Source organism: Sinocyclocheilus anshuiensis, unplaced genomic scaffold (assembly GCF_001515605.1).
Source record: "Sinocyclocheilus anshuiensis isolate Anshui unplaced genomic scaffold, SAMN03320099.WGS_v1.1 scaffold1189, whole genome shotgun sequence".
In the NCBI taxonomy this organism is placed as follows: Eukaryota; Metazoa; Chordata; class Actinopteri; order Cypriniformes; family Cyprinidae; genus Sinocyclocheilus; species Sinocyclocheilus anshuiensis.
In genome coordinates this window covers 54,581-67,583 of record NW_015552686.1, presented here as the reverse complement: position 1 = coordinate 67,583, position 13,003 = coordinate 54,581, and the positions used below count along the sequence as shown (strand labels likewise).

Below are 13,003 nucleotides of genomic sequence, written 5' to 3'. Positions count from 1 at the left end.
AAGTGTCAGATGTGAGTGAGTGTGTGTGTGTGTGTGTGTGTGTGTGTGTGTGTGTGTGTGTGTGTGTGTGACATAAACTAATCTCACCTAACCATACAAAACACAAACAAATAAAAAAGAGAGAGAACTTTATACTTTACGTATTTGCACATTATTTGCACAACTTTTTTATTATATTATTACTGTTAACAGATAGAATAAGTCATTTAAAAATACTCCATTAACCTGTTGGGAATCAAGAGAATCTATAAAAGAAAAACTCAATTTCCCATGATGCCTTCGGCTCTAATGTTCGCTGGGTGCGCGTTCTACCGGAAATACTCGTTGTGTCTGTGGATTTGATTTGTACAGGGCTGCCGTTTTACTGGCCTTACGGTAAGAAATCTCCAGCCTGCTATGCAAACCCTCCTTTCACTGCATGTCACAGATGGACATTAAACATATGATCTATTCACGTGTGGTTCGCTCTTAAGTTCCATTTACACAGATATCGCGCATCTGAACACAAAGCAAATTATGCTAACTGCTTTAGAGTCTCCTTTTATTTTGTTTGTTTTCTCTTGTCGGTTTCTGCAACGAAGCAGTTAAATGAACTCGTATAAAGAACTCTGCAAATTAAAGGTATTTGAATGGGACTGGACTATTGGTTTATTTTGGGCCGTTACCGTGACATACAAAGCTAAAGTTTAGCATGTACAATAAATGGCTTAGTTACTATTTATGTAGATAAAAAAGCCCTTTGTACAGAAATTCAGTGGTTATAATAATTTATTAATTATAAAACAAACTCAAAGTGATTTCTAAGGTGTTTAAAAGTCTGCGTTTTTATTTATCATTATATTAACAGCCAGTTTGTACAACTTCAATATAATTTTGTCATAGTAAATGCATTTATTAGTGTGTGTAGGTGTATATGTATGTGTGTGTGTGTGTATGTACATATATATATGTGTGTGTGTGTGTGTGTGTCTAATAAATGACTTGCTTTCTTTACATCCTTCCAACAGCTGCAGAAACCAGAGAAAATGAGTGATGGATTGGTTCAACTGCAATCCAGCTCTCACCATAAAAATCTGCTCAATGCCATGTGGAAGCTGAGGACCATGGGAAACCTGTGCGACATCACGGTGCAGGTGGATTTTCAAGGAGAGCTGGAGGAGTTTGAAGCCCATCAGGTGGTCCTCGCCGCATCCAGCGGTTACTTCGAGTCCCATCTGTTAGCTAATGACCAAGTGAAAAAGATATTCTTGTGTGACTTCTTACCACATGCATTTGAGAAATTCTTAGAGTATGCGTATTTTGGAAAAATCGAGGTGGAGAAGAGTTACATCAGCACCGTACTGCAAATGGCTAAACTCCTGAAGTGCCAGGACTTAGTGGATGCTTGCGAGGCAGAAACTCCCAGCGGCGTTTCAGATGAAACTCTGCAGAAAGATGGCGTGAGTTCAAATACTGAAGTCAAGACAAAACAAGAACCTGTGAAAAGAGCGATGAAGAGAAAAAAGTCTTTAAAAGTGCCTGAAAATGTGAAGGACATGGAACCAGACAGGAGAAGCTGCAGGTTAGCGCGTCGCAGAGTGTCTGTGGACTTTGCTCTGAAAAAGCCAAAGATACAAGCAGAAACCCTTGATGAATCCGACACAAGAGAAGAGGAGCAAACGCCACAAGATCCCGAGGCAGAATCATCGCAGGACGCACTAGATGAAAAAGACACTGGGTCCGAATCATCTCCTGATGTGCCTGAGGAAGACCCTCAAGAATCAGACTTCCAGCCTGAGGAAATGGACGAGGCCGATGAAGCCGAGAAGGAAATCAAGAGAGGAACCGCAAAGTACAGATGTGAGAAATGCAGCCGTTCCTTCTATTACGAGAAGAGCTACCTGAAGCACTTGAAGGTCAACCACGGGGTCCAGATGGACACCACGTTTCGCTGTGACATCTGCCAGCAGACGTTCGCCAACCGCTGCAACCTGAAAATCCACCAGCGGCATGTGCACAATGATGAGAGGCTCTTCCCATGCGAGATCTGCAACAAAACCTTCAAGCGCAAGAAGGATGTGACCCGCCACAGGCGACAGGTGCACGAGGGCGGCACGGACAGACACTACTGCCACATCTGCGGCAAATCTCTGAGCTCCAAAACTGCCCTGACGCTGCATGAGAGGACACACTCGGGGCACAAACCCTTCAAATGTGATGAGTGCGGATCCAGATTCTCCCAGAGTTCAGCGCTCAAGACACATCAAAGGTAGTGGGCAACATCAGGGATGCACTAGTTTAGGCCATACAATTAATACGAACAAACCCCAAACCCTACACCCAAAATATTAGGGTACCAAATACATAAACTCTAGTTTAAAAGGTAACAACTATAGCGAGTTTTGCACAAGTAATTACAAAATATATATCAACATAAAAAAAAAGTTATTTTTATGTAATGGTTAATAACCGATCATAATATAATATTTGCAAACATATTATTTACATTTATAAATGTATATATAATCTGTTAAATGCATGAATGTATATTCTATTATATTATCCTCAGAAATTGTAAAATAATTGTCTTTTTTTTATTATATTCAATAACCGACCATATTATAACATTGGCCATCATATTATTTTATGTCTTTTTTTTTTTACATTTATGCATAAAAGCTAAATGCAAATGTACATGTAAATAATAGCATATAATATCATTTAATTTAATGTTATATTTACATTTATGAATAAAAGTGTCTGCTAAATGCGTATATTATATAAGAAATGTGGGCAATCACAAAATTGTAAAATCTAGTTGTTTTTATGGTATGTAATATTAAGTTATATTATTGATGTTTATGAATGAAAGCATCTGCTTAACACATACATGTAAACTATATAACATTTAATTTATTGTTTACATGTATGAATAAGTGTCTGCTAAATGCAGAATATATATATATATATATATTTATATTTTGTTATGGTTAGTAACCAACCATTATATAACATTGGCCATTATATTATATTATTTACATTTATGCATAAAAGTGTGTGCTAAATGCATAAATGTAAATAATATAAGAGTTTAGAATAGTAATGCAGAAAAAGATTGTTATATACTAAAATTGGTGCATTCATATTTGATAGTTTAAAAAATGCTAAATATTGCAGATACCAAAATGGTCACAGATATGTTATGCATCCCAGCTGAACATCATTTACTATTTACATATTCCATCTTGTGTTTTTAATCAAGGATCCACACCGGAGAGAGACCTTTCGCCTGTGACCTCTGTGATGCCAGATTTACCCAGAACCACATGCTGTCTTACCACAAGAGATGCCACACAGGTGAGCCAACGGATTCCTGTTACGTAAAGAGAAAAAATATGATGCCAAAATATGAGGACTTCCTCTTCTCTGTCTAGGTGAAAAGCCGTTCATGTGTGAGAACTGTGGGAAGAGCTTTGCTTCCAAAGAATACCTGAAACATCACAACAGAATCCATTCAGGATTCAGACCCTACAAATGTGAAACCTGCGGAAGAGCGTTTGCTCTGAGGAACTCCCTCCACCAGCATATGAAAACACACACAGGTATCCTTCACAAATGATCCAATATTGATATGCATTTCACTTCAAAAGTGCAAAAATTGTCTTTGAAGCCACGTGTACTAAAGCATATTGAAAATATAAAAACAATTGTAACAGCAATTTGATGAAAGACGCCAATGTGCTTTAAATAACTGCATTAGAAATGTAGTTCTAGATTGGCAATTATCAAGCAATGCACAACTGATGTACGGTTCGCAGGTTTGTGTATATTTTAGAATATGCACAATCATTAAAACCAGAACTTATCAGCTGACACCGCTGCCTTCTTCACAGGTGAAAGGCCGTATCATTGCAAGGACTGTGATAAACAGTTCACTCAACTCAGTGCCCTGCAGAGACATCAGAGAATCCACACGGGAGAGAAGCCGTACATGTGCAGCATGTGTGGAAGAACATTTACTGACAAATCCACCGTACGCCGACACACCCTGGTAAAGATCCTGCCACTCTACACAGCACGGTTTTATTAATTAATTAATTAATTTATGCATTTAGCAGACGCTTTTATCCAAAGCGACTTACAGTGCATTCAGGCTATACATTTTTTACCAGTATGTGTTCCCTGGGAATTGAACCCACGACCTTTTGCGCTGCTAACGCAATGCGCTTTATAAGTGGGTTTATGGATGCTATAAAAAAATATTCATGCCCACAGGCTTTAAGTTCATTGCATTACATTAAATAATGATGCATTGATCTATAAATGGTGCAAAAAGTCCAGAAAGGGCTGTAAATATTTTTACAGCCACCAGTATGCATATAATAAATCCCAACTAAACCTGTTACTGAATTTCCTACATGTACACACTAGCATTTAAAAGTTTTTTTTATTAAGAAATTAATACTTTTATTCAGCGAGGGTGCATTAAATTGATTAAAAGTGACAGTAAAGACGTTTATAATGTTACAAAAGATTACCGTTTCAAATAAATGCTGTTCTTTCTATTCAAATAATTGTAGCAGAACAAGCGTTTTTTTCTTGATCAGCAAATCAGCATATCAGAATGATTTCTGAAGGATCATGTGACACTGAAGACTGGAGTAATGATGCTGAAAATTCAGCTTTGCATCACAGGAATAAACTACTTTTTAAAATATATTCAAATAGAAAATAATTATTTTAAATTATAATATAATGTCACAATATTACATTTTTAGAACGCATTAAATCAAAGGTAAGCATCCTGTGCAGTGTGCACCAGTTCCTCTTTTTTGGTTATTTATAGTTCAAACTCACACAATAAGTCTGGGCTGACAACAAGCAAGCTAACCTAGTAGGGATTTAGCAGTTTGCATTGGGACTTAGTATAACCAGACTTTTCTCTACGCAGACCCATGACAAACAAACTCCATGGAAGAACTACCTGGTTGTTCTGAAGGGAAACGTTGAAGACAGAGCCAAGAAACCGAAAGGCTCTTCTCAGAAGAAGGACAAGGCGTCTGTCGCTGTTTCCGAAGCGCAGGCTCCTGAGAGCAACGCACAGAAGACCCAAGAAGTGGTGGCTGTGTCCGGAGAGCCCGTGACCATTTCTGGAGACTGGGCCGGACCTGGAACCATCGCGCTGGTCAGCCACATGGCCCTGGGCGGCCTCACGGTCATCCAGACCGAAGTTCCCGCAGGCACGCAACTGCAGCCCTTAGTCACCACGGACGGCACCAGTGTGATCTCTCTGGATGCTTCTGCGGTCGGGATGCCTGTGACCGTTCCCTTTTCCATCCCCATTTCGGTCGCGCATTCCAGCGGCGTGTCCCCTTCGATATACGGTTCTGTGCCCATCACCGTGGCCAGTCACGTTTCAGACGCCATACTGGCTCCAGCAACCACTGAAGCTGAAGCAACAGAGAATGGTCTGGCTTCGGCTGAGTGTGTGTCGGTCCAGGCTGTTACGGTGGGAGAAACGGACTGTGCAGACACCCAACAGGAAGTCAGCGAAAGCATACAGACTGCAGAGGCTTCAAACAACATGGAAATCTCAGTAGGAGAGTAGATTCTACCTGCTTCAGTTGCAAATACTCGTTAATCATGATGGCAATCAAGCTTTGCTTTAAATTATCAGCTGTAAATACACTTTTGCTTTATAAAACCTTCTATAATGTGTGTGTAACTAGTACAATTCTTGAATCACAATGTTCAATTCTGCTCAGGTTTGTTTTTGACAACATATACGATTTCCATTTTCAGGGAACGTCTTGTCATTAAATAGTTTTTTTTAGTGATTCTTGTAAAAACAAAAATTAGCTTTTTGTTGTCAGTACTGCTTTTTGCTGATATTTATTATGTTCAACACTACATCAATGTGAACTGCATATTAACACAATACTTCATTTTTAGTATCCTATTACGTGTATAATGATTTGCAGTCATGACAGCGCTCCTTAAAATCATTCAATAAAGTGTTTATTGAATTCAGCTTCCTTTTTTCTTTTAAATGTCTAATTTCTTATTTTTTTCCATTTTTAATTTAGTTTTGGATTGAAATATAGAAAATATAAGTGATTTTGATTTTAATAATATAATTTTATATTTTTATATGCTAGATATATATATAAAATTATAAATATAATTATATACATAATTGATTTTTAATATATAATATTATTAATATACATTTACATTTAATATATATTATTTTTTCAATGTTATTTACATACACTTCTTATGTTTACTTTTTCCTAAAGGGGTAGTTGATTATGATTTCACTTTTTGAACTTTAGTTAGTGTGTAATGTTGCTGTTAGAGCATAAACAACGTCTGCAAAGTTACGACGCTCAGAGTTCAATGCAAAGGGAGATATTTTCAAAGAAATCACTGTTTAAGGACTACAAAAAATGGCTGGTAGGGACTACAACGAGCTTCTTCCTGCGTTTGTGACATCACTAACCCTGATGTTTACATAAACCCCGCCCCCGGGAACACGCAACTACCCGTAATGGTAAGGGGGTGTGACGTTTCCAGACAACGTGCACTAGGCGGTTAGCGAATCACAAACACTGAGCCCGTTAACCAATCAGAGCCCATTGCGTATTTCTGAGGGAGGGGCTTCATAGAACCAGGAACTCAACAGACCGTTTTGACGAGAATAGAAACAGCGGTGTAGAATAAAGGTAAAATATGAAAATAATGCGTTTTTTTTTTTTTTAAACGTAGCATGAACATGTTACACTGCACCCAATAAACACAATCAAGTTTTCGAAAAAAGCTGATCAACCACCCGTTTAACTAGTCATATTCTTTGAGTTTTCGTCAATGTCGCAGCACAAACATTGCTGGAGTTGCTCACCAAAAATGTAACACTATTTTGTAGCATTACAAAATTGAGATGCTTAGCGAACACCACTAGGCAATATAACAAACTTTCACTTGCTTGAATCGTGTAGCCATTTCAGTATTGGTTTTTATTTCTGTACATTCTCACAGACATTCTGCAAAGACATCAGTTGTTCTGTGGGAAAGTACATTGTTTGGTACTGTACGTCTTCATGGCTTCTTACGCAACTCTAAAATATGGTAAAATACAGACATCACGACACGTAGAACACAGATGACATGCGCTGCTAAAGACCACTGGAATGAAGAGTGTACATGAGCTATGCATTCTCAACACGACACACACATAGAGCATGTTAATAAAGCTTATACAAGGATTTTACAAATGCATCAATTTCAGTGCTGATGGAGATGATAGACAGTGTAAAAATATAATGTTAAATGATTTTGTTTTACTAATACAATATTATTAGACAAATAATATATATATTTTTTGACTAATTATAATATTATTAGACTCATAATATTATATGACTAATATTAATAGTTCAGATAATAATTGAATTAAATAAATATACATTTAAGAAAACAACCTAAGAGTTACATTACAGAGAGTGGATAAAAAGGTACTTCCGTCAGGTATGACACAAGACATTTTTGTAATTATTTAAATACCAATTCAAAATGGTGAACTGTGGGAAACTGAAATTTTCTCGGCCCTGCATGAATGTCTGATGTTATTAAATAGCAGCATTTTGAGGCCTGCATGCCAACTAGTGCGAGCAGACTACAAAAACGGCACAAATAAAAACAATATCTAAATAATAATAATAATAATACACGATCCTGCTGCACTGACTGAATAATTAAATCTGTACAATTCATGCAGCTCTAGCACGACGCAATTCAGTGACCGTTGCAAAAGAACTCGAGGACTATCTCAAATCCCCATTGTATCCTTGAATTTCCCTCTCCTGAATCGGTTCACTCCATGTTTCTAGAAATACCCTCGTAATGCAACAGGGAAACCGGAGCAGATCTTTGAACTGGAGTGCTAAATTTTTGATATGTGCTATATTATATAACTGGATATCAATGTAACAGTACAGGCTTATAAGTATATTCTCTAGAAATGTTGCAGCAATGCATTTTGACATACTGTTTTGGGAAACCCGGACTTGGCCATTGCACAAAACTGATGTGAAATGGAAGGGGGGGAAGGAGGGTGCCATGCAGTGGGTGATCGCCCCACTGTCCAGATCATTTTAGGTCGCCCTCATCCCCCTGAATGGTTTTCTTGATCCGCAAAAGCATGGTGGTGAGCCACTGGTCCAAGCGTGAGATGGAGTCGAACTCCTTTACCTGAATGAACACAGTACGAGATTTCTGCAACGTTAGCACCACCAAAAAGAACTGCAAAAATAAGAAACTGGCCGAGTAGATATGGTGTGTTCAAGTCCTCTTGGGAAGTTTGTATTTATGGATCTGACGTCAGATGTGTTCAAGTTACTTGTCAGAGAAAGATGGCACCTTTTCAACAAAAAAAATCTCGAAAAACTTCTAAAAAATGATCAGGTGTGTTTTTGCTCTTATGTTTTTATCAGTTTATGAAGGTACTGTAAATTGAATCGTTTTATATTGTAATTCTACAATACTATCATATTTTGTGCATCTAACTTAGCTAGCAAATGTTCTAAAGTTCAGAGTTTCCTTCTCATAATTTCAACACTGTGGGGATATTCATGTGCACTCAATGCGTAAATACCATCTTTTCAACATGACTTGAACACATCAACCGTCCCGCTCCAGACTCATGCCAGTGATTGAAGTATAAAGTACTTGAACATTGAAAATATTGCAATTAAATTGACTTTTTAACAAAGATAAACTTTTTTCAAAAAGAAGCTGAAGGTAAAATTCATACTGCTTCTGTGAAAGCCTCTGCGTTTTGCTCCTCATGGGCCTCTAGAAGTTTCTGTAAAAACAAAACCTCTTATAAGTATACAACAATGAATATAAATTTTTGAAGGTGGTGCAAAAATTACATTTTCGGAGTGCTTTTTGTCATGATACTATGCAATTGCTAGGGCGTTTTGGGTGGTTGCCCATGACCTGTCACAGGATTCGGAAATTAATGAAGGCTTGAGGCAAAAATGGCATCAAAATTGCCAAAAAAGAGACACAGAATTGCCCTTCACAATTCAAGTGAAATATGAAAATGACTAAAGAGTGTATCTGACATCATTACATTTAGATATGCTCACGTTGCATCAAAGATTTCTTTTTACACATCGTCTTTGCTGCACTCACATTGACCGCTTCAATGATGAGGAACATTCTTTGCTCGCTTTCTGTATATAATTTATTCCTGTAATGATTGAGGTGGATCAGACACGTGAGTATTTGTTATATTTAACAAATAGTGGACAATACCCCTCCCAATTCTATCCATCTCCCTCTAGATATAACCACTTGAGAAAACACATTTTCCAATGCCAACTGTATGCGTGTGTGTGTATGTTAGACTAGTTCAAGTGTTTACGTAGTTAATAAAGTCTTACTTGTATCACACTTGAGGTTGTTCATTGTTTGCTCATAACTGGAGTCCCTAATCATGCAGATTTTTGTAGTATTGTACAATAAGAAAGTTATTTTCCTTAAACAGGAAAGTAACGTTCTTAGAATTGACAGACAGTTGACACTGAGACGTCAAGTAAATACTTACAGCGGATCTAAATATTTATAATTATTCATAACTAGTTATGATTGATTATTCATATTTCCCCTTTGAGCTGATTCGCTACATTCCTGATATGAATAGCCATTTCGTTTATTTCATGCAATAACCAATGTGAAGTCTTGATTTTATGCTAAAAAAAAAAGACTAAAAGGATTTGTAATGTCTTACGTCATGTAGGCTATTTAAAATGACAATAATCTCAGTTATGCATGTAAATACATGTATGCCACCTTTGAGCTGGATTAAGCAGCTGTGTAGATGTAAATTAACATGCCGTGTGAGATGCAGCTTCTGTGGCACCTTGGCAATGCAAATATTGCTTTTGTTGATGTTGATCAACTTTTATTGGTAACAGACTATAGTATTCTGAGTGGCTGAATGAATTGCCTCAATTTAAATAATTATAATAAAAAACAACACAGACGCATTTAATAAAGTAATAAGGTCTTTCAATGCAAGCAGACTTTACCTACTAGTCTAAACCACCCCAATTACAAAATGTGTTTTTATATGCTGGAAACTCTATTATCACAAACCTTCAGAAGCTTGCATTCTCTTGAATCTGAGAAGGCTGGAAACATCTCTTCATACTTTCCAACAGCGAGCTACAACAGGAAAAAAAGACATGCATATTATCTGCAGCAGTTCTCCATATATATGCGTGCACGATGACCTGATGGAGAGCTGACCTTTGCGTTGAGCTCATCCACGATGAAGTGGCACAAGGAAGCTTTGAAGAAGTATTCTTTGGCGCTGTATTTCAGTAGGGGATTGTCCATGGTGTTGCTTCCAACCTGTTTACACACACAGACAAGAATTCCCCAGTGATTTAGCGAATGCTGGTGAGCGAGTAATGTGGTAAGCATCTGCAGGAGACAGACAGATGGCTTACCTGCTCATAAATCTCTATTGCTTTCTGGTACTGCTCTAACTGAGCGCTGTATGAAGCCACCTTCAGCAGACACTTGTTTGCAGAGCTGTAAATTAAGCAAACAGACCACATTAAAGCCTTAAGTAACATTCAAAATGCTGTAATTAATCTTAGAAACCTCTCCTTAGAAACAAAGTGGTTAAACGGGAAAAAACAAGACCTTGATTATTTGGCTTCTGCTAAGCAGGCTTACCTGTTTGATTCCTCTCCTTTGTAATAATCAGCAGCTTGTTCATAATGTGCAATCGCCTTTGGACAATCAAAAACAGAATTCTTCATCTTAAATGGTGACAGAATTTGGTTCTGTAAAACACTTAGTGTTTACATTCACAAAAAAATAACTATAGCCGATAACTATCAGAAGACAACTTCATGAAAGATTATAAAAGCTGTTCAAATTTGTAAAAATGTATTATGTATTATTTATTAATAATACTAACTTATCATTAACAATATTACAATAACTGTATTATCAAATATAATTTTATTGTTATTATTAAAGATTAATTAATGATCTATTATTATTATTATTAATAATAATAATAATGAATTATTATTATTTCCTCTCTTCCACTTCGCTTCCTGTCTGAATACTGTCCTGTCGTAATAAAGGCAAATATGCCAAAAATGAATCTTAAAAAAAATAAATAATAATAATTAATAATACTTTTTATTGCAATTATTATTGAAGTAAAAATCTAGGTATTGACTGGGTTTTTGCTTAAATGTTTATGAACTTACTGGAAAAAGAACCCCATTTAAAGTGTGACCTTAATTAATAATAAATAATGCATTATAATAATTCATTTTCAATAATAATCATTTATTATTGTCATTATTCATATTTTATTGTTATTACTATTACATAATATTATATGTTATTTTCTCTGAAAATATATTGTTTTCTCTTTTGTTTTTTCTTCTAGACTATTAATGAACACGCTGGGAAAAGAACCCCATCAAGAGTGTAACCTCAATTTATAATACATTATAGTCATTTATTATCAAGAACAATATATTATTATTATTAATATTTTTGTTATCATTAGTAAATAATATTATATATTATTTTCTCGACTGGGTTTTTGCTGAGAAGAGAACAACATTTAATGTGTGACCTTAAAAATTAATCGTAATCAGTGTAACTTTGCGCACGTAAATGTACTAATTTACACTTCAAGCCTTCGTGTTGGCAAGACGGCAAATTGCCTAAAATGTATTTTGAGATGAGGAAAATTAAACATTTGTAAATTCAGCTTATGGACATTTGTTTAATTTAGAAGCACCAATCCAGTTGTTTTGTGTTTTATACTTATACTACTTATAACTCAATGTCCTACAAAAAATATATAGCTTTCTTACAGCACTCTACATTCTCAGCATAAGATGCACCTTTAGTTTACACTGAATAAACATTTTTGTACCTTCTCAATGTCCACCAGCTCTGATTCGTACACCTCAGCGATTGTGATATGATGCTTGGCTGCGATGGTGAATCTTCCCTGAAGACAGAAAGAAGGAGACTTTATAAAACTGACTGCCAGTTGAATATCTCATTCAGTATCCATCAAGCTTTTCTATCTGAACATCTACATGCTTTGTTGATTCCATATGTGCTTTGGATACAGATTCTGGGCCTCATCTGCGGACGTTTATGACATTTTTTTCCCCCAGATTTTGAAAGGGGGAGGAATGCCTTACTGTCTGTTATAAAGTGCTCTTTGGGAGTTTCTGCAATAGTTGGTGGATTTCTAAACAGCTAAAAACATGAAGTGCCGTTTAAAAATCTCCATGATGATGAAACACAGTACAGCAATAGAACAGCCTGGATGAACATTATATGATTTTGACTGCTACAAAAACATCTTACCATGTCTGTGTAAATATCAATGGCTGCGTTTAAGCACTTGATAGCCTCTAATCGCAAGCATCAAAGAGAAGGAGGAGGAAGAGTTAGACAGTCAGACTTATGATCAATGATATAGAAATAAAACTATTTATATAAAGCCGCTTTATGTCTATTCAGTGTTTTACTCCTCAACCTACTCTTTTAGATTAAACAAATTAGTCAAATGTAATTCATTTGATTACCTTTTTAATCAATTGACAGTCCATATAGATAAATGTATAAACAATTTATCTCAATATTGCATACATACTGAATTATTGCGTCTAAAGAACAGTTCGAATTTTGTACATTTCTAAGAAACTGTATGTTCAAATGCACACTTTCTTTGATTTTTGCAACACATTTTTGAGTGGACTGTGCCATCATTTCTACCTTCACAAACTGATATCCTCAAAAACTCCTAATATTCGCAATGCAGCATTCATTCTTATGCCATATACAGGTACATCTCAAAAAATTAGAATATCATGAAAAAGGTCAATATTTTTTGTCACTCATTTCAGAAAGTGAAACCCATATATTATATAGATTCATTACACATAGAGTGAAATATTTC

The 13,003-nt window shown here is 36.1% G+C and overlaps 2 protein-coding genes across 4 annotated transcripts in view; one reads left to right on the top strand and one right to left on the bottom strand.

Moving 5' to 3' along the window:
* The first annotated feature begins 330 nt into the window (after positions 1 to 330).
* Positions 331 to 5,987, top strand: LOC107667619 (GDNF-inducible zinc finger protein 1-like). Of its 3 annotated transcripts, XM_016459335.1 has the most exons (7): positions 387 to 621; positions 1,008 to 1,585; positions 1,670 to 2,248; positions 3,242 to 3,336; positions 3,414 to 3,581; positions 3,873 to 4,030; positions 4,931 to 5,986. In XM_016459335.1, exons 1-7 carry the CDS (start codon positions 589 to 591, stop codon positions 5,585 to 5,587), a joined length of 2,268 nt encoding a protein of 755 aa, XP_016314821.1. In that variant the 5' UTR covers positions 387 to 588; the 3' UTR covers positions 5,588 to 5,986. The 3 variants fall into 3 exon arrangements, with proteins under 3 accessions (XP_016314820.1, XP_016314821.1, XP_016314819.1); XM_016459334.1 differs by lacking the exon at positions 387 to 621 and adding an exon at positions 331 to 375 and having other exon boundaries at positions 1,008 to 2,248; XM_016459333.1 differs by having other exon boundaries at positions 1,008 to 2,248; positions 4,931 to 5,987.
* A 1,426-nt stretch (positions 5,988 to 7,413) lies between these two features.
* The window catches only part of napbb (N-ethylmaleimide-sensitive factor attachment protein, beta b), an 8,571-nt gene continuing 2,981 nt past the window's right edge, over positions 7,414 to 13,003 (bottom strand). The window contains exons 4-11 of the mRNA XM_016459336.1: positions 12,409 to 12,455; positions 11,963 to 12,040; positions 10,732 to 10,787; positions 10,500 to 10,584; positions 10,297 to 10,401; positions 10,144 to 10,212; positions 8,792 to 8,842; positions 7,414 to 8,229 (exon numbers count right to left, since the gene is read on the bottom strand). Coding sequence (XP_016314822.1) covers positions 8,128 to 8,229; positions 8,792 to 8,842; positions 10,144 to 10,212; positions 10,297 to 10,401; positions 10,500 to 10,584; positions 10,732 to 10,787; positions 11,963 to 12,040; positions 12,409 to 12,455 — 593 coding nt within the window. The 3' untranslated portion in view covers positions 7,414 to 8,127. The remainder of the gene's footprint in view (positions 8,230 to 8,791; positions 8,843 to 10,143; positions 10,213 to 10,296; positions 10,402 to 10,499; positions 10,585 to 10,731; positions 10,788 to 11,962; positions 12,041 to 12,408; positions 12,456 to 13,003) is intronic.